At 40.5% G+C, this 19898-nt stretch overlaps 1 protein-coding gene across 5 annotated transcripts in view; it reads left to right on the top strand.

Annotated features, from left to right (window-relative positions):
- MICAL3 (microtubule associated monooxygenase, calponin and LIM domain containing 3) overlaps positions 1-19898 on the top strand; it is a 168157-nt gene that overhangs the window by 44998 nt on the left and 103261 nt on the right. For all 5 annotated transcript variants that reach the window (XM_032689368.1, XM_032689367.1, XM_032689366.1 and 2 more), the window contains exons 2-3: positions 13296-13671; positions 19044-19251. In XM_032689368.1, coding sequence (XP_032545259.1) covers positions 13408-13671; positions 19044-19251 — 472 coding nt within the window. In that variant the 5' untranslated portion in view covers positions 13296-13407. The remainder of the gene's footprint in view (positions 1-13295; positions 13672-19043; positions 19252-19898) is intronic.

The raw sequence follows: 19898 nt of genomic DNA, 5'->3' as shown, positions 1-19898 counted from the left end.
GACACAGATGTGGCATAAATTGCCTGAAGTGTTTCTTCCCGTAGCGTAGCTACGCCTGTGGGGGAATACAACATTCAAATTTCATTTTCCAAAGTAAACAACATGCAGTAGTGTACCAGCAGTTTTTATTATGCCGCTTCTGTACCTTGGTGCACTACCAAAAACACAGTTTCCTTGAAATTAGATGAACTTCTTTCCTGCCTTTCCAAACAACTGTTCTGTTAGCAGCACTGTTTCTGTCAGCCCTATGAACACAGGCAGAATTCTGGAAGTCTGTTGCCACCTTCAGCTTTCAAGGCTGTAATTCTTTAAAATAGAGGAAGAAGTGAAATTTCATCCATCCTGCAAAGGAAATGGAGTTTCAAATGACTCCAGTCACCTCCCTCGCACTTCTTCCCACCCCTCACAACATGTGTCACTAAGAGGACAGAGGGTTACAGAAATGGCTACAGTATCAGCTGGTTTCACAGAAATTAATCTTTATGCAGCAAAAGGCCTTGAAAGCTGGTAATTCCGTGCAGCATTATGAATCCTCAATGAAGCTGTTTTGCTTTGCATACATGTTTGTAAACATAGTTAAGAGCATGTGACTCTGACTTGGCACATCAGTTGTGCATATATTGCCATGTCTGCATCTGTACAGTAATATCAAAGCACTGGACGAGTTTGGAGGTAAATCTTTGGATGTGGTCTGTTCCTTTTCAATCTCAGAGAACTGTATTCTCTTAATAAACTTAGCATTTAATTGCCTCAGGCTCTTCTTTTTGGGGAGTGCTAAACAACCCCATTTCCCTCATTTCAAAACCCAATACCTTTTTTCTACCACTGCCAGAGGTGTTCTATTTATCATGTTGACTAAAATGGGTTAGAAGCAGGGGAGGTGGGAAAGGGTGATCGCAAATTCTTTGTTAGTTTTACTGGCCCAACAGCCCAAGGGAAACTTCCACATGAAGCTCTGTGTGTCTCCAGGCCAGTGGCATTAATATTGCTCTTTTCTGGAGATACTGCTGCATTCAAACTATGATATTTGTTTCTTTCACAACCAGATCAGATGGGTGTCTGATAGCCTTAGTACTCTGTCTCATCCTACTTCTGTTGCTCTAGTGCTTGAGGTCAATCTGCCTTCTACGTAGGATTTTTTGATTCTCTGTAAGGAAGCAGAGAATCTACTGTACCCAGAAGAAATCCATTCAGATATAAACACGAGACACTTCTCTGCTAATGAATGCAGAGAAGTGTGAAGAATTAATAGCTCTATATTGGGGATCATATATTTACTGAATTCATCATATTTACATCACATATATGTGAAAGGCTACTTATTGCTGATGGTGTTCAATTGGGAAAATGAGCGAGGCTTGGATTTGAGATGAGTACTGCACTTCAGAGCATCATCCTTGGGAACAGAAAGTACCAAATTGTGTTTAAAAGATGAAGGAACTAGTTTTGGGGGGAAAGGTTCCTGTTCTTGCTCTTTAAGGGTCAGGGGTGTGATGCTGCTCCTTTGAGACCAACTCTGCCTTTACATTGATATTCTGGAGAAAGAACTAGAATTTATAGGATACACATGAAGTGAATTTCAATATTGTAAAAACAAGAATGAGACAATCTGATGTCCTTTCATTTGGAAAAGAACAAGAGAGGAGAAATGGTGATCCCTGTGACCAATGAGTACCTTGATATGACCTTCCCACCCTTCAAAACCCAAACCCCCACCCCACACCCAGCAATATGCAGTTCTTTTCTTTGGGAAGCCTAGGAAAAGAGAACCTCTCTTAGTCCAGGAGAGCTTGATTTGACCTTAGCATAACAAAGACCAAGAGGGAATGTGGCATTGTCTATAAATATATGTGGGAAGGGAGGAAAAACTAATGCATAGGTCAGCATCATTACAGGAACAGAGAGGTGTAAACTTGGCCTGGAAATTAAAAGAAAGCTATTGATCATAAAAGCCACTGGCTCAGGAAGAAACATCTGAGGTGATAACAGGGATGGAACATAAAGCATTATTAATCTCAGTTGCCACTGTAATAAGGCTGGGAAATTGCCCAGTTCTATCAGCCTCAGATCCTTCTGTCTGCCTTTTGGTCTTCAAATAAGTATGTCCAAGTTATTCCCTATAATTACACAACATAATTCAGAAGTTCCTGCAGAAGTTGCATGCCCAGTTGGTGGTGTCAGCCAGGGAAGGGAAATGAACTTTCAGAATGGCAATGACCTTAACAACATGCTTTAATTTTTGGTCAGCCAGGCAATTGGACCAGATGATCATTGTAGGGCTCTTCCAACTGAAATAATCTGTTCTATTCTAGAAAATAACCAGATGTTACAGAAATAAAAGGTTAAAAGCAAATGTTACTTATTAATTGTGGCCACTCCCACGTATTTGAATATCCATGTGTCAAAGAGTTTTCTAGTCTGACCCATGGAATAGGAAATTTTTCATTACAGTTAGTTAGTTAGTTAGGGTTGGACTTGATGATCTCAGAGGTCTTTTCCAACCTGGTTGATTCTGTGATTCTGTGATTGTATCTTTCTGGGTCCATGGAGAAAAGGCTACTTGTAAGAATTTCTGGGGTGTGTGTATGGGAAAGGACAGAGGAGTGGAGAGAGTAGACACATGGATTTTACTGGTAGCTTTCACTGTAATCAGAAACGAGTTCTTTACATTTCTCAATCCTCAAATTCGTGAAAACCAAGTCTTTTTAATAGCAGCATTTGCTTCTGTTGGTATTCATGTATTTACCACTAGTTTGTGCTAAATTATTTACCAGTGAGCAGCTGGAGGGAAGGTAGTTTCCAGATGTTGAAGGCCCCAGGATGTTCTGTGCAGTTAACACTGTGGTCTGATGCACAGGAGCACCATATGGGTTTCCAGGAAAGCAGCTACTGTCGTGCTACGGTTCTGCCACCACTCTTAGTAATTCCCAGTTTACAGAGCTGTGCCCTGCTACCAGTCCATTCTGGCTGACTGAGCCTGAAAGCAGCAACTGAATGAAGCTGAAGAAATGAATTCTTAATTTCAGTGTTTTATTTCTGAAGGAGAGCTTGTCAGTCTGATCCCAAAATTACCTGCCTCTGGATAAGCCAGCAGCAGCCTGTTGGTATTGTCCCTGAGAAAGTCACGGGTAACCCTTCTCCTTGCTGCATTAAAAGAACTTCTGGCTAATGCTCAAACACCAGATGGAGGATGGTGTTCTGAAATAAGAGATTATGGAGTTTATTCAGTTTGAGCCCAAGGTCCACAACTGAATCACCTGCCAGTGGAAATGCTGGAATGCCCTACGAGACAAATCTCAGCCTGTGAGCAGCACAAGTAGGAAAGCACTGCATCGGGCCTGAGGAACCACTCTGTGCTCACTGAGAACTTTGCCTGTTAAGGAGCTGCACACAGATGTCTTGCACAAAAGGGGGTTGTAGGTCCCTTGGGGAGGGCTCTCAGACCTGCCTTAAGCAAAGGGGATGCTCGTGCCCCCTCGTAGAGCAGTTTTCTCTGCCAGATAGCTCTGAGATTCAGCTTGAGAATATCTGCCTCAGACCCCCAGATATCCTTGCAGAGGAATGGCCCTTATCCAAAGGAGGATGGAATTAAAAAGACTAGACAGAAAAGTCCTTGAGGATGAAAGACAAAGAGAGAAACTTTTATGTGTCCTTGCTCCTAGGAACAAATTCTGCTGAATGTCATCCTTACACTTAGGTTGGATTAAATCTCTGACTAATTTATACCAAGTCTTTTCATGTCCCCACCAGTGCAACTGTGTTTGAGCAGACTGGTGATGTGTGCCTCTGGAAGTGATGACTGCCATCTTATTTCAGAAGCTGCTTGCCAAAGCCTCAGGGAGAGGAGAGTAAATCACAAACCCACCTCCACCTCTTTCCTCTAACTGATTTCCTAACAGATTTTTGCTGGAGGCACTGAGCTTGGCATGGTCTTTGCTGAGAGAGGCATCTCCTGTGGGTTCAGGGGATCGCTGTCTGGCCAATTGAAAGTGCTTCAGCATTTACTGAGAGTCAAATGTCCAGCCAAGCAGGGAAGGTGCTGCCTGGTTACTATTTTTAACCTATGTAACAATATGTGCAATTGATATTAACTGATATCCAGAGCTGAAAGTTCAGTGTTATGAGTTTCAGTTCCACCATCCTCTACCTACAAACTGGATTACTTTTCAAGACTTTGATACGATTTGTAGCGTGAGAAAACGTAACCTCCTTATTCTGTCTGTTTGTCAAAACTGAGCCAAGATGTTGGACAGGTTATTTGCTTACAATACATTCCTGTCTCCAGGTAAAAACTTTCCTTGTACCTGTGAGGAAAATGAGCGATGGGAAGCATTAGACACACCAGATTGTGTAATAGAGATGAATTTTCATTAAGCTGCTAGAGTTGATCAGTTGTCATTTGACAATGTTAGTTGTTAGTTGCTAAGGGTTGGATTTTGCTTTGCTTTCTTACCTGAGGATCATGGAGTCTGCCAGAGTGCAAAGGGTGGGTATTCTTATCTTGAAAAGAGGAAAGATTTACATGAGTAAATTTATTGAGGGTTAATACTAAACTAAGTTTAAGATACTGTCAAATTAAGAACTCCAAAATGCAAGTACAGTATAAGAGAGTGCTTTGAGGAAAGGCTAGGATAGAGATTTTTGTTTTCCATTTGAGAATAAAGTCACGTCCACAGGAATGCACCCTGGGAGAGGTTATAGAGGAGGTTTGTGGAACCTGTGGAGTAGACCTCAACTAAATGATCTAATTTATGAAATAAAAGTTATAGGATTATTGTGTGTGTGTATGTTTTCTTTTTGTGATCTAACAAATTTGGATTTAGCATTGTGTCCGTTGAACACATTCAGTATCTTTTCTGTTATCTAGAAGCCCCAGAACATAACAGTGTAACAAGTAAGTTCTACCATGAAAACTAGGTGTAACTCCGTAGTGAATATGACAAAAAAGATAATTCAAACCATGATGGAAACTAGTCTCCTTCAGGTTACTTTCAAATCCTGCTTTGTGCCCTGTTCAGGCAGTAGTGCTCTGGATGAGGTGTGTAATTCTCTACCCCTGAAAAGTGAAATTAAACTGCTTAATTCTGTATTATTCTGTGACTAATGTGGGAGGACAGCACTGCCTGTGGATCATCAAGAAACAGCCCGATCTAACCTGGATCGAGTTCGTTGTCATTGGCATTTCTGATTTTAGATGTACAGAGAGACTGCACAGCACACATTTTCATGCATGACTTTGAAGGAGAAAGGAAGGCTGGGGGAGTGGTTTGAGTTACACGAGCAGGGTACACCCACGAGTGGTTATAAACACACACTGGGATTTTCTTTGGCAGCGGTGAAGCTTGAGGGAACCTGGATCTGCTGGCCATGCACAGGATAGCTGGGATGGAGAGTAGGGATAGATTACAGGGACAAGAGGCTGGTGCTGAGTAAGGTGCTGGTCCGCATCTGCACACGAGTCTTTAGGAGGCTGTTCCTGGTTGGATTTTTCTTGTAAAGGAAAATGAGGTGACAGTTTTGGAGGTCTGGGATTTAGGTCCAATTTTTTTAGGTGTTTTTTGAGTTCTGCGTGTGTATTTACCTGGTAATTATAATGGCTAAGGTTACACCTATAGGTTGTAGCATGGTCTCAAGTCCTTCCTGGACTTGTCCTAGAATAAAGCTTGGGATCTGTTTTGCTTTTAGAGTATAGCAGTCTCAAAATAAAGTAGTTTGTGGGTTGGAGAGATCTTTATAGCTCTTTTATTCAAATGTCTGTTGACTTAGCTGTCTTGGTTCCCAAAAGATTCTTGCAAGACCTGTATTAGGAAAAGCATTCCAAAATCTTGAAGTTCTCTGCTTTCTATATTCAGCCTTCCTCTACAGAAAAAGGTTGTACATCCAATAAATAATTTGTTTGAACTGCTGTGTGCAGCGTACTCGATTTGTGATACCATGCCTAGTTGACTGTATGTGAAGGGTGGAATTAGGAATATTTTAATCCTGTTTTCTAACTCCCTTGTCCTCCACCACTTCCTTTGAGGAAGTGCCTGCTTCTTTTGCACACCCATAACAGCTGAGAGTTGGAAGCAGCACAAATAAAACTTGCTTTCCCATGTTCATTTTTTAATGTCTTTAACTGGAATATTTGTTCTTTGTTTTGTGAGAGTCTAGATTTGCCAAACCACTGAGGAATGAGCCTTGAAGTTTAATGTCCAGGCAGCCATCTGCTGTGATTAAAATAAATGCTGGCACAAATGACCAGTCTTTGAACTTGCTTCTGAGGTGCTAAGATGTTTCTCCTGACCCAAATGAGGGTGACTTTGGTAAATTCAGCCTGGTCTGGACCCTGTGATTCTAAGTGACTAGTGCTTTTGACCTGTGTAAGGGAGAATTAGATAATAAAAAGGAGAACTGAAGCATGTAAGTGGAGACAAGTGCACAAAGTAGAAAACAAGCACACACTACATTTGGTGCTAGACATTTTAATTTTTCAGATCTCCTGAACCTTTTTACGTGCTCATTAAAGAATGGTAATTTTTTTCCTTCTGTCACTTGCAGGTTAAATGGTTCTATTTGTCTCTTTGTTCCTGCTGATTATCTCTCCTGCTTTGTGATATCTTTTGTGATTATTGCAGTCTGTGTTTTGGTACCAGGTTCTGACAGATAGAAGCCTTCACTTATGTAAATTTTTACAGATGTGTTTATATGCATTTCCTTAGAGAATTTCTTTTATGAGATTTTTTTTTTTCCTAAATACAAATACAGGCTCTATTTGTTTTCTCCCTGTGCCATAGAATGGCTTGGGGTGATCAGTGTGCTGGTAGGATGTGGAGGCCTCAGAGGACTTGGTTCACTGGGCTGCAGAGGTCGTTATAGTGTGTTTATAGCCTCTAGTCTTCTTTCTGCTCAGAATTTCTAATTGGGGCAGAACAGTGTTCTTCTAATGTTCATTAAATCCTTCCTGAAAACTGATGTTTCTTGGGGTATATGTAGTATGTTGACTTGGGAAAATGAATGATGTCAAAAGCTGGTATGTCTTGCTGTGCTAAGGTGACTGATTTGTTTTGTCCCCATTTGAAGTCATAAAGTTTTGTTAAAGTGTCATTCCAGGCATTTCTTAGAGACTTTTTTTATATATAAGAGCCTTCCTTGGGTTTTTAGATTTGCAGAATTCTGGGGAAGTCCAGCTTGTAAAACTGGGTGGGAACTAACTTTAGGATGGATTTCTATGTTGATATGTAGCATCAGGAACAGTTTCAAAGCACTTCAAATGAGGAATGACATTCAAACCTCTTGCTCTGTTGAATGGTGGAGTGAGAAGCCTTCACATGTTTCAACTGGTAGTGAAGTCACCTTCCCTCACCTCGGAAGTGGAGTATGTGTGGCTCATCAGAAATGCCCCTGCTCTGACTGCCCTCAGGTGGGGGGGGTGGTCTTTGTGGAGATGCTTGTAGGCTGAGGGCTCCCTATACTGAAACAGATGGATTTGTGGTCTGGGGACTTGTGTTTTCTCAGGAGGATTTGTGGGAGATGCATGGCTTTCACCATCCAGGTAACAAGTGGAACCTTTGCTGCCATATGTCATCTGATTTGGGGAGGCCAGTAAAAGAAGTGTTGCTCATGTGTCTTGCTGCATTAATGGCCACTCTCCAAAAAGTTTGCCGTGAGAGTTTTGATTCTAGTGGGATGTAGTACTTTTTAACATTGGAATAAAAGTGTGTTTACTTTGAGAAATAAATTTTCTTTTGCTGCTCATGTGGTTCTTCACAGCACAGTGACAGTTCAAAGGCATAAAGAATGTCCTCAGCTTCCCAAACACAGCTGGTGAGTTGGTGCTGGATGAGGAGGAATCACTTCACTGGTCACCCAATGTCAAGATATGTGCTGTGAGAGATCTACCTAGTACATGGCAGTGTCAGGCATTTAAACTATTCGTTCTTCTTGAAGCTTGTCTTACAATTTTACACTCATCCAGATTGCCTACTGTTATTCCCTTATCATCCTATAAGGGAGCAGTTACCTCTTCCTTGGTATAATTTCCTTTTTTTTTCCTTCCAGAGAAGAGAGATGATCTGTTTCTTGGTCTTTTTCTTTATTTTAGTGTTCATTCAGTGTAGGGACTGCTGTGATCAAAGAGCTGTGTATGACAGAGCAGCAGCAAAGTATGTTTTTTGAATTCGTATAGACAAAAGGTTGTATTTTGTAGGTCAAATGCTTTCAGCAGTCACGTTGTGGCACATAAGAAATGGTTAGTAACAAGCAATGTACACATTTTTCTTCTGTACCTTGATATGAGTTTGGGAACCAAAATATTTTCAGTAACTGCTTCTGTATTTGTACATTTCCATGTTCTTGGATATAATTTGCATTTCTTTTCAAATCATTACTCGGTTGAGTTTTTCATGACATGAGAATTCTATGAACTGTTTGTGTATGTGCTAAGAACAGGTTCTTGTATTTTCAACCAAGTTCATATTTGGTTTCTCTTTTCCCACTTCTGGCCTAGCTTGGGAAAGAGAGTGGACAGGAAAGGTGGAGACCCAAAAGACTCACTCCCACGTGGTGGGCAGAAACCCACCAAATCAGGTTCGATAAATGTTTTCAAACACAAACATCTTTTTGACAGCGTGTTTGCTTGAGTCTCGATTTTTATGAACAGGAGCAGATCCAAATACCATCTTAAAGCATACTGTGGACAGTGCTGACATGCCCCTTTTCCATGTGGTGTAAAAGGGAAGCGGTAAACAATGGCAACCACGCCTTTGTCCTCCTGCTTTCCCATTCTCTGTCTGCATAATATAGAGCTAAAATAGTTGCCAGTTCTGGCTTTAGCTTTTCTTTTCAAAATTGTCCTCTTTTTGCCATCTGTTCCACAGTCTTACCACTGCCCTAAAGCTGCACTTTTTGATACCTGTGATCACTTAAAAAGTCAGGAACATATTGTAGCAAAGTCTACTCCTTTTAGCTGAAAGTAAAATAAATTAAATCTTGGAAATGAAAACAGAGCTCTTTCATTTGCTGGAATAGATTTTTTTAGTGTTGTTTCCTAAAGAAGGCAGGCTTACGGGATTGAGCTGTTTGTCCATCTGCTTTTCAGTTCATCCTTAATAACTTTTGAACAATTTCATCCAGATTTGACGAGGAATAAAAGTCTCAAAGGTAATTGCTTTCCACCAAGAAAACTGGAGGCTGGGTGGAGGAGAGAGACAAAAATAGGTGTCCCCACTGTCTGCAGCATGAGCTTAACAATAATCTGTTCTTAGGCTTTTGCTAGCCAAGTTGCAAGTGTGTCCTGGCCTCCTGGGTACTGCAGTAATCTCCAGTCTCCAGAGCATGTTACCGAGTCTCGCTTAGGCAGAAGCTGAGGGGCCATGAAAGGGAGACAAGGGCATAGGGAATGTTGCTGGGGAACTGGGAGTTTTAGGGAAAGGATGAAGTCAATGGAAATTGGGGCTGTTGGAGCTCTAAGTAGTTTTATGATCGATGGACCAACTCGCTTTCAGATTCTGTATGGTACTACTACGCCTTCTTGGTCTCTGACTTCTCAGAGATGTGTCTGCCAGGGGTGCATCTGTGGTGCTTGCCAGGCTGTGAAATAACCCAAATGTAAGAAAGGATTTACATTGTGCTCAGAGAAACTCAGCATTCTGAAGTGCAGCTGGGCAGCTACTTTGGCAAATGTTTTATTCACTCCTGTTTTAGGCTAGACAGAACAAGCCATGAATGTAGATTGAATTAACTCAATAGTTTCCGATGGGGGGAAAAAAAAAAAACAGGAGAAGATTGCTGAAAAATACATTCCCATAATGCTTTATTTTTTTCCAGGCTCAAGTCACTGTTTGAATGAGCACTTCTTACAAAATTAGGATGGAAAAGGGGGGGAGATGACTCCTATAATGGGTGTGTTTATTTGCCTGGAACATGTGAGCCCTGCATTTGCAACACTTGCTGCAGAACTTCAGTTTGTACAACCAAATTCATGATGTGTAGCTTCTGCAGAATCTCTCTTATCTCTTATCTTTTGGCAGAAGTAGGGCACTGGGCTTTCTTTCCCGTGTACGCATTTGGTAAAATATTCGTATTCCTACATCCGTGGTGGCTGTGGGAAGGAACCACCACCTGGAATTATTCATTGCCTACCTCTCTGTTTTTCATTGGTTTGTTTTGTCCTGGGCGAGCGCTGGAGATCCTGAGCGTACTTTCAGCCGTGAGTCAGTGACAACCTCATGCTATTATTGTAAATAGCAACATGAACGCTGTTCTTGCATGCGTTTTTCCACGGGCTTTGTCTTCCTCGCCCAACACTGCAGCCAAGGAATTCACAGAGCTTCTGAGTCAGCAATCAGCTGCCTCGAGACAAAACATGCAGGATACTGCAGACTTGCAGAACAGCCGGCAAGGCGTACGAATACCCTGGAAACCTGGCAAATAATTCTTGCCTGCCCTTGCTTTCCTCCTGTAATTTCCATGTTCTCTGACGTGTTGCTGGCGGGTTCCAAGGCCTATGGGTGTTTACATCAGGAATGCAGAGTTCTAGGGAGTGACTTACCGCGGTGACTGGAGCCTTGGTGTTTGACCTGTGGGCATAACTGACTTCCCAGCCTGTGTGGAACGGGATGTCGGCAGAGCTGCTGTGCTAACGTGTCACTTGGGATGTGCTGTCTGAAATGACCTGCTGTCTGCAGGTTTGTCTCCTGGCTTGGCCAACCTTGAACACGAAGCAGTAAGTTCCTAGAATTACAATAGTTTGAGTTTTAATTTTGAGATCTCCCTGAGCAGCGCAGAACCGGTGCTGCCTTAACTCCTCTGGTGAAAAGGTACAGGAGAAGGAAGAGTAAGAAATGATTCCTATGCTGTCCTTACATCTGGATATATCAGTACTGGACTGTGGACTCAGAGACCTAATTTGTGACTCTGCTTAATTTAGGTCATGTAACTTCTACGATTCTTTCTTAAGAAGTCTCAGTGACCCAAAGCACTGCCACAAAGTGAGCGTTTGGATGGTAGAGTGGGGTGCAAGAGTTGGGGGGAATGTAAGAGAATAGCATTCAGCTCGGGAGGTTGTGCTGACTAATGAGGCATGTGACTTTAGGCTTGTTGGTATTTTATTGTGGATATGTTACACAGACACACTGAAACTACTCCTTCAGTGTTAGAGGTGTTTTGTTGGAGTTCATTATAATATTCTTCTTGATGACAGAAGAGGAGACACAGGCTTTCAGTACGTAACAGGGTCACAAGAGCTGGAGAGGGACTCTTTACAAGGGCTTGTAGTGATAAGACAAGGGGAATGGCTTCAAACTGTAAGAGGGCAGGTTTAGATGGCATATTAGGAAGAAATTCTCCCCTGTGATGGTTTTGAGGCACTGGAGCATATTGCCCAGAGAAGTAGTGGATGCCCCATCCCTGGCAGTGTTCAAGGCCAGGCTCTGAGCCACCTGATGTATTGGAAGGTGTCCCTGCCCGTGGCAAGGGAGTTGGAACTAGATGATCTTTAAGGTCCCTTCCAACCCAAACCATGCTGTGATTCTATGACTTAGACTCTGCAGTAATGCAGTGGTTTCCCTGAGGCACAAGCCTGGAGCATATTTCCAGCTTCACAACAATGAAGTTAAGATTAAAAATAAGGAGAAAGCAGTTCCATCCAGCTTGGTGAGCAGTACTGATATGGGCATGGCATCACCATAAGCCAGTTAGAAAAACAGCTTCATGTATACTGAATCTTCTGAGACAGTTGTCCTAATAAAGTTAGAATTGCATTCTACAGTATAACCCATTGTTGTACTGTGGCTTCTCTAGGAAATTTTATTTTTAAAAACATCAATTTCTGGCTGTAAGTAAAGGTTTTCAGGTCTCCTTTGCTATTTCTGAACATAAACAATAAATACCATGTTAGGCTGAAAAGCAGGAGTGCCCAAATAAACTGCTGCAGAGCTGTCATACGGGAGGGGAAGAGACATGAGCTGTAATGTTTGACTTGGCTTCCTGTCTGTTGGAAGCAGGAAAAGAGCTGGTGAGAAACTAAAAAGTTTTATTCGAGTCCACATATTTCCTTTTTTACTTTAATACCCTTTGCAAAAAAACCAAAGGACAAAAAGCACCTCAGAAATGCTTTTACTTCCATAGTTCCTTCTTATGTTCCCATGCTGCCTTCCTATCTGAAGGCCAACAGAACTATTCATTCTTAGGGAGCAGGGTAATCTAGTCTATGTATGTACTTAGTATTATGTATAAAAGAAAGAAAAAAGCTTTATTGTATAAAAAAGAGAGAGGAGAAGAGAAAATATCTATTCTTTAAACAAAATCTCTAATTGTGAACCAAACAATTAATTCTGTAAGTCTGCAGGCTGCTTCTGAGGGATCCCAGAAAGGCAGCTAGGAGTAGCAGAGCTCATAAGAGCATGTGTAATCTGCCTCAGCAGATTAAACTAGACCCCAAGTACCCCCTAAAATTTTGTATGGGCCTGCATATCAAAAGAAGTCGAAACCCACAGAATAGAGGAATTAATATGAGAATCTTACAAGGGTCGTGTACCAGCCACATTTCGCTCTAATGCTGCTCACCTACTGACAGAAATAATTGCATAGGCCTTAGATAAGGGGAATGTTTACAGTGCTTGATGCAACACAGACAGGCTTTCTTTTTTCAGTCTTGACATCTTTCTTAAGCAATTGATTGCTCTTAGCAGGTTTAACTTTTTTAGGATCACAGTAGCCATCACTGTACAAAACCCAGTCTCTGCAAGACTATGTGCTATGCCATCCTCTTTCCTCTTCTCTATTTATCATGAGCATGTCTTTTTAGAATGAAAGAACCAAAGCTTATTTTACTGATGCAGTACCAACTCTTGAAGTACTTTGTGGTAGCAGTATCTTTAAGACCAGCACATAACTATTCCTGTGCTGTTACACAGTAAATTGCGACATCAGTGGGTCTGCATCTTTTGTTTTCACAACCTCTGCCCTCTTCCAGGCATCATGTAACATCTGCCAGTTTACTTGTGACTTCTCTGCTGTTCGTTTGAAATGAGTTTTGATGTAACTTCCAAGGCACTGGCTCAGGTTAAAGTATTTTGTGATTTAACAGAGGTGAGATGTGCCACTGTCTGCAGTGAGGCTCAGTGAGCTCTGGAAGGCTCTGCTTCAGCGAACTTGGTCAGAAATCCTCGGGGTATCAATCAGTTGACTTACTTAGGACTGATACATTAGTAATAACTGAGAATCTGGGCTCTCAGTTCGGCAGGCTTAGACAAAATTTTGGAAAGAAAATGAAAGAGCAAGCTGAGTTACGTTTTCTTCTTTTTATCTTTTAGGTTGATAATGCTTGTAAGCCAGAGGTGAAAGTGGCTCAGCAGAGCAACACTGGGAAGTCTGGCAGACTGGATGAGAACAGCTGCCCCCCAGGGCAGCTGCGACGTGTGAAGCATGGAGGAGAGTAAGAACGAGAAGGTGAACCAGGCTCATGTTCTCTTCGACAGATTTGTCCAGGCTTCCACCTGCAAGGGGACTCTCAAGGCTTTCCAAGAGCTCTGTGACTACTTAGAACTAAAGCCGAAGGACTATCGTTCCTTCTATCACAAACTCAAATCCAAGCTCAATTACTGGAAAGCCAAAGCCTTATGGGCCAAATTGGATAAAAGAGGCAGCCATAAGGACTATAAGAAAGGGAAAGCGTGCGCCAACACGAAGGTAAGAGATACACTCACCATGGTCAAAACAGCTATTACCCCTTTGTCTCTGGAACACACAATATCAGTGTCTGGATGTAAAAATATGTTTGCTTGGTGTCACTAATGCTGGAGAAGACTCAGGAATGTTCTCATACATGTAATTATAATATAGCCACAACGTGTGAGCGTTTGACTAGCAATCAGAAATTCTGTTTGCCACTACAAGATTTGATTGCCTACCTGAATATTTGTCACTTATTCAGGAGAAGCAGCCTGCAGGTTCCTCTGTTGTGCATTTTTGTGGCATCAATACTATAGATGGCTTAGGAAATCTTAATTGGTAATTCTTTAATCTCAGTAGACTTTTTTTCGCATTTTTTACTAGTCAGCAACAGGGACGTGCTGTTGGAGTCTAGGTACAAAATATGCATGTTTGGAAATTTCCAGCTTTAATTTGAAAAACCTCATGACTCTCTGAAGAAAAATAAACTTTCCTGCCAATTGGGTAAAATATCCTGTTTCCCGTTATTTAGAAAATGATCATTTATATTCCAGATTCAAAGAAGAAAAAAAAAATGCCCTGGAAACTCATACCAATTTCTTTTAAAAGGTTGGTATGTGTGGTATTTACTGTAGGAATTCCTGTTTTACACACACACACACACACACACACACACACACACACACACACACACACACACAGCATTTTACTTTTTTTCTAACCTGAATGATTGTGAGCTGGCATTTATGTGCTGCACTCTGGTTGGACTATGCAGTATGATCTTATTTATTTGTTTTGTGGTTACTGAAAGCAGTTCTTTATATCCTTTATCAAAATGTGAATAGAATATGTTGTTTTTGTAAATAATCAAGCATTTTTCCTTTTAAAAAAGAGGCAAATAGTACTGAACACTATAAAATTTACACAGGATTCTGTCCTTCATTGAGAACAATAGATGCTGCTGCTTCTTTTGAATATTCACCTTCTGAGAGAAGGAAATATTTTAATTGGAGGAGTAAATGACTAGTTCCTTAGTAGAGAACAGAGGGGGAAATATATCTATTTTAGGGTATGTCATTTCAGATGTGTGGAATGAAGTTTAATTCTCAACTAGATATTAGAAAATTGTGTTAGTTTCTTAATTGTTTATTCTGTTCTGCTTTTCAGTGACCATTTTTATATGAAGGGAGGCACTTATAATGCATTACTACAATAACTTGGTAAACTGAAAATGGAACAATTGGGCACTGTCATGGTGGGCAGTAGCTTCAGCACCTCAAAAGTACAACCACTGTTAAGGTTTACGTTTTTCAGGCAGCATAAGAAAGGAAGGAATTACAGCAAGATAAATGTAGTGGATTTTGTGTATACTTAGGAATAAACCTTCCCAACACTATGGGATGTTATAGAGAAAATTCCAGATTGTTTTCCTGAATAATTGATTGCACTGTACATTCATTGGATTCAGGAATTGTTCTTATTTGGAATGAAACATGATGGGTAGAACTGAATTAAGGTGCTAAAAGTTTGTGAAATGAGGTCAGGTGGTTTATATTTTAATGAGAAAGAGATTGAGGGAGCTGTGGAAGATGCAGAGGCCTTTTAACTTGTTTGAATAATAGGCTGTAAGAATGACTTTTGCACCTGTGCTCCGAATATATCTTAGTCTGCAATGCTATTTGTTAACACTGAGGAAAATGGTTGCTTCAATAACAGAGATGCAACGTGGAAGAAGAGATTTAATGGAAGGATAGGTGGACAGTGCTTGATTGTGACAGCACACAAAAAATAGATGTGAGTGGAGGGTGACATCCAGCTATGAAAGGCATTCAGAAAATTGAATGTGACATTTATAGAGAAGGGAAGTGGTGAGCTGAGTTTAGAAGGACGTTAGAGCTCCATTTGGTCGTGTTGGGGTTTGAACTGACAACTAGGCAGCCATAAGGAAATGTCAGAAAGGTAAGGATTTTAGCTTGGACAAAAAGTAGCCAACTCTTGAGTTGGAGAAGTTCTGTGAATTGACAGCACTGACAAGCTGATTGAAGCAGTGTCTGTGAATGAGGTGATGCAAAGACAATTTGTAGAGGGAGGATCGTACAAGAGACAACAGGTGAAGCCCCATGGGAAGGTGATAGTGAGAGAAATGAGGGAAGTCCTTCAGATTGTGCTGTGAAAGAATATCTGAAGATGCAGAGGAGTACTGAGCCTTAAAAAAAATCTGACAGGGATGTGCTTTGAAAAAATTATGTAGCCAACTGTCTTCAATAAATTAAAGCTGGCACACCCCTTTGCCCCTAATCAGAAACATAGAGGACTGGATTTGAGATTCACACCATTTTGAGTAGTTAAACCAGTAGCTGAGAGAAAGTGAAATTTAGTTTAAAAAATTTGGATGTATTCTTTTTATATTTTTGTATATGTTTCTATTAATTGCTTGTTTCCTATCCTAACAGTATCTGCTGTTAAATATTTATATGTAATTCCTAAGAGAGAATCATAACTGTTCCAAGCAGAGGCCTTTTGAGAACTGACTCATATCTGATTTGATGTTTCCTAACTCACTTAGTTTTATATTCCTAATGTTTAATGCAATTTGCAAACCACTGATTAAAAGATACAGCAATTTAAGTGGGCATGTAGAGATGATAGAATTTAAAATAAAGATTAGGTATTACCCATGTTATCAGAACAGAAGTCAGTCATTACTACAGTTTGGCTGTTGTACACTTGGAACATACACCAGCTCTGATTTCTCATCCTCTGCAGTGTAGCTCTTAATTTCCCATTTAAAAATTGGTCAGGGATGAGGTGCTGAGCCTGGAGTTGGGCAGTTTGTGCACATGACCAGCATCCAGGCTTACCAGAATCCAGATAATCAGAATATGTGAAAGCAAGTCTTGGACATGATGGGTTGTTCAAATGTAAATAGTTACAAATGGTGCTCTCTCTTCATTGGTTATACAGAGAATACAGGATTTCAGTTTGCCTTTAATGTTCCATTACCGTGACATTGTTACTGGAAACTTAATATAATCTGTCTGAAAGATCTTGAGCAAGAAGTGTTTCTGAGGGGTGAGACAGCTCCAGTGCAGGGAGTTGCAGCAATTCCTTGGAGTCATTGAGGGGAAAGGGAAGAAGGAACAACAGTAGCTGCCTATATTTGGCTGTACTTGGCATCTCATGTAGTTACTGTGGTCTGACAGAGTATCAGAAGGTGGGGCTCTACAAGAGATCTGAAACTGGAAGAAGCAGTAGAGGTGGAAAAGAATCTTTTCTTCTATTTTTAATTGTGCTTAAAAGTTGTTATGTTTTATAACAACATAATTTAATGTTTTTGTGATGGTAAAAGAAAAAAAGGCAACTTTGACCATGAATTACTTCACTGATTATCATATATTTTACTTTCAGAACATCTAGAATCTTAAACATAACCTAGATGTCGTTAACCATATCCTTCTGTTGGGGTAGAGAGACGGTTACAAAGAACTACAACAAAAAATGTTTCTGTGACAAAATTGCAGACAATTAGTTTCTAATTTGATTATGTAGACCTGAGTTTGAATTGTCACATTTTAGTAGAATTCCTTTGCTGTTGTGTACTCCATTGTAACTATTTTATATGTGGAAAATTATTCAAGAAGAAAAACCGCCCAACTCAGTGTGTTCTTGTTGCTTATTGAATCCAGGCTCTTTGAAGTTTGTAGTTGTCAGACAAGCATGATTATTACCAGGATAAATATGATACACTCAGCTAATTTTCTTAGAAGTTTAAAAAAATTTAGACCAAATGCTCTTGAAGAGTTACTTATCTACAAATAAAACAATATCAAATTGAAGATCATATTAGGTCCTAATTGAGTATCCCTCTTAACAAGTTACACGACAGACATGTGTTCAATATCCAAGTCTATTTAGGAATTTATTAGTGCAGGGGTTGTGCTTGCCTTTTGTTCCAAATGCCTCCAGATTCCTGAAACTACTAAAGAAGCAATGGTGTTATTATTCCCTTCCCTTTCTTCTGGACTTGGATCTCTGCCCTCAAATTTATGTGACTTCTTATCTTACACAGTCTTACTCTGAATTTGCATGTCAGTTGTGTCACCACTGATGTAACCTGTACTGGTTTTTCCTCATTCAGGCTTTATATTTGCAGTTTCACGTTACTGCAGAATTTATGGCTCAGTCAATAAGTGGTGAGAATGTGACAACCTGTAAAAATTGTCTTATGGGGATGACCAACAAACACAGTTTCTGGTTAAGTTTTGGCATACTTAAGAATTTCTTAAGGAGCTTTTCTGTCCAACCATAAAGATATGTAAGGATCTGGAAAATAATCACATGGCAGAAGCAGTCACCCCTGTGACTGGTCTTTATTCTGTGGATGTGGTTTGTACTCGGTAGAAATCAAAGTGCAGTAACGATAGAACAAAATGGACTGTGTACTGTATTTATGAGAAATCACATACCAACACCAGCTTTCTCCATGGACCTCGGTTTCTGTGGGTAAGAATTATCAGCTGACTATCTTGGCTTTTTAATCTTAAAAGAAGTTTTGCTCTATCACGTCTCAGAAAGTAGAAAGTCAACACTAGACTGCATGTATTTTCATTCTCAAGTTATTTATTAGTGTCTGATAATGTTTGTGAGTGGAGCGGAGAAAGATATGAGAAGGTGAAAGACCTTTTATATGACAAAGGTTGGATTGGAGAAAAACATATTTTGATAAAAGTTGTGCAGTCACACAAAGTTTGTATTTGCACTGTGTTTACTTCCCTGAAGTTTCCTTTGCTGCAGTAGTAGAAGCACCAACATAGGGATGAGTTAGTGCTCTAGCTTAGCTACTGTCTGTCTTACTCTAAATGATGATGTTTATAGAAGCATTAGCATCTCATGTGTTTATCTGCATGTGTTTATGCTACTGAAGATATTCTTAAGAAAGGCCAGCTCAGGCTTTGGAAGATGAAAGGAAAACTTGTCATTGCCTTTTTTTTTTCTTTTCTTTTTTTTTATGACCAAAAAAAAAGTTATGGAAGAGGAGGAGGGAGAAGCCATTAGACATATTGCTGGTCTCCAAGTACTTACATAGCTTGGAGAGTGCACCTTGGCAGCTCTTCTTAGAACAAGGGTTGCACACAGGCAGTTTACTTGCCTGCTTCCCAAGGCTTTTCTCTGCTCTGGAATGTGCTTTATTTTTAGGTTGCGGTTACTGCTTTAACCATATCAGTGGCAGAACTTGGCAGGTAACAATAGAAAGACTGATCTGAAATTTCAGCTGATGTTGCAGACAAAAAGCACTTGCTCCTAAGAGCCGTGGGATGCTTGGAAGCTGTGGTAAAAATACCTATTTCCTCCTAGGACTGTAAAGTTACTCTGTGCTGGTTGTTTTGCAGTGTCTGATAATTGGGGCTGGACCCTGTGGCCTTCGTACAGCCATCGACCTGTCATTCCTGGGAGCCAAGGTGGTGGTCATAGAAAAGAGGGATGCCTTTTCCCGCAATAACGTGCTGCACTTGTGGCCATTCACCATTCACGACCTGAGGGGTCTCGGCGCCAAAAAGTTTTACGGCAAATTCTGTGCGGGATCCATAGACCATATCAGTAAGTACAGCAGCTGCTGGACACAGCAGCACTTGTTCTGCACTGGGGAAAAGTAGGTGAGGGCATGGGGTAATTAAAATTCAGTCTACCCCAACCACTGCTTTCAAGTCCTTATGGTACAATTCAGCGTTACCTTCGCATCGTGCATTTTGGGCTAGACCTGGATGTGAAAGAAATACGTTGTCATGAGATCAGCACACAGGCAAAATGTATCTCTCATCATTTATGCATTCCCAAGGCATATCTTCTTCCTACGTTGAAAAGCACACAGAAGGTTTAAACATTTTTTTTTTCATTTTTGATGGATAATTTTTCTGTTTTTCTGATACGTTCCTGCAGCTGCCACATTATTCTGTCTCCCTTGCACGTTGTAAGGGGCTTGTAAAAAGGAAAAATTAGTGAATGTTTTTGAACATTCTTGTGAATGTCGATCTGGATAAAGGAGGAACAGTTTTGGCTTTGTTAATTTTTGGAAGTGATGAAGATATGTTAAAGAACACTGCCAGCCTATGAATAAGTTCTGATTAAATAGAGGTTTACATGTTAAAATTCAGAATAATTTTGATGATTCTCAGATTCTGAGAAATCAGTCTCCTTTGAAAGCTGAATGCTTTGGTAGAACAGGAATTAATATTTTTCTTTTAATT

The sequence above is a fragment of the Chiroxiphia lanceolata genome, chromosome 5 (assembly GCF_009829145.1).
Source record: "Chiroxiphia lanceolata isolate bChiLan1 chromosome 5, bChiLan1.pri, whole genome shotgun sequence".
Taxonomy (NCBI): domain Eukaryota; kingdom Metazoa; phylum Chordata; class Aves; order Passeriformes; family Pipridae; genus Chiroxiphia; species Chiroxiphia lanceolata.
The sequence above is the reverse complement of the archived record's forward strand: the minus strand, read 5'-3'. Positions and strand labels throughout refer to the sequence as shown.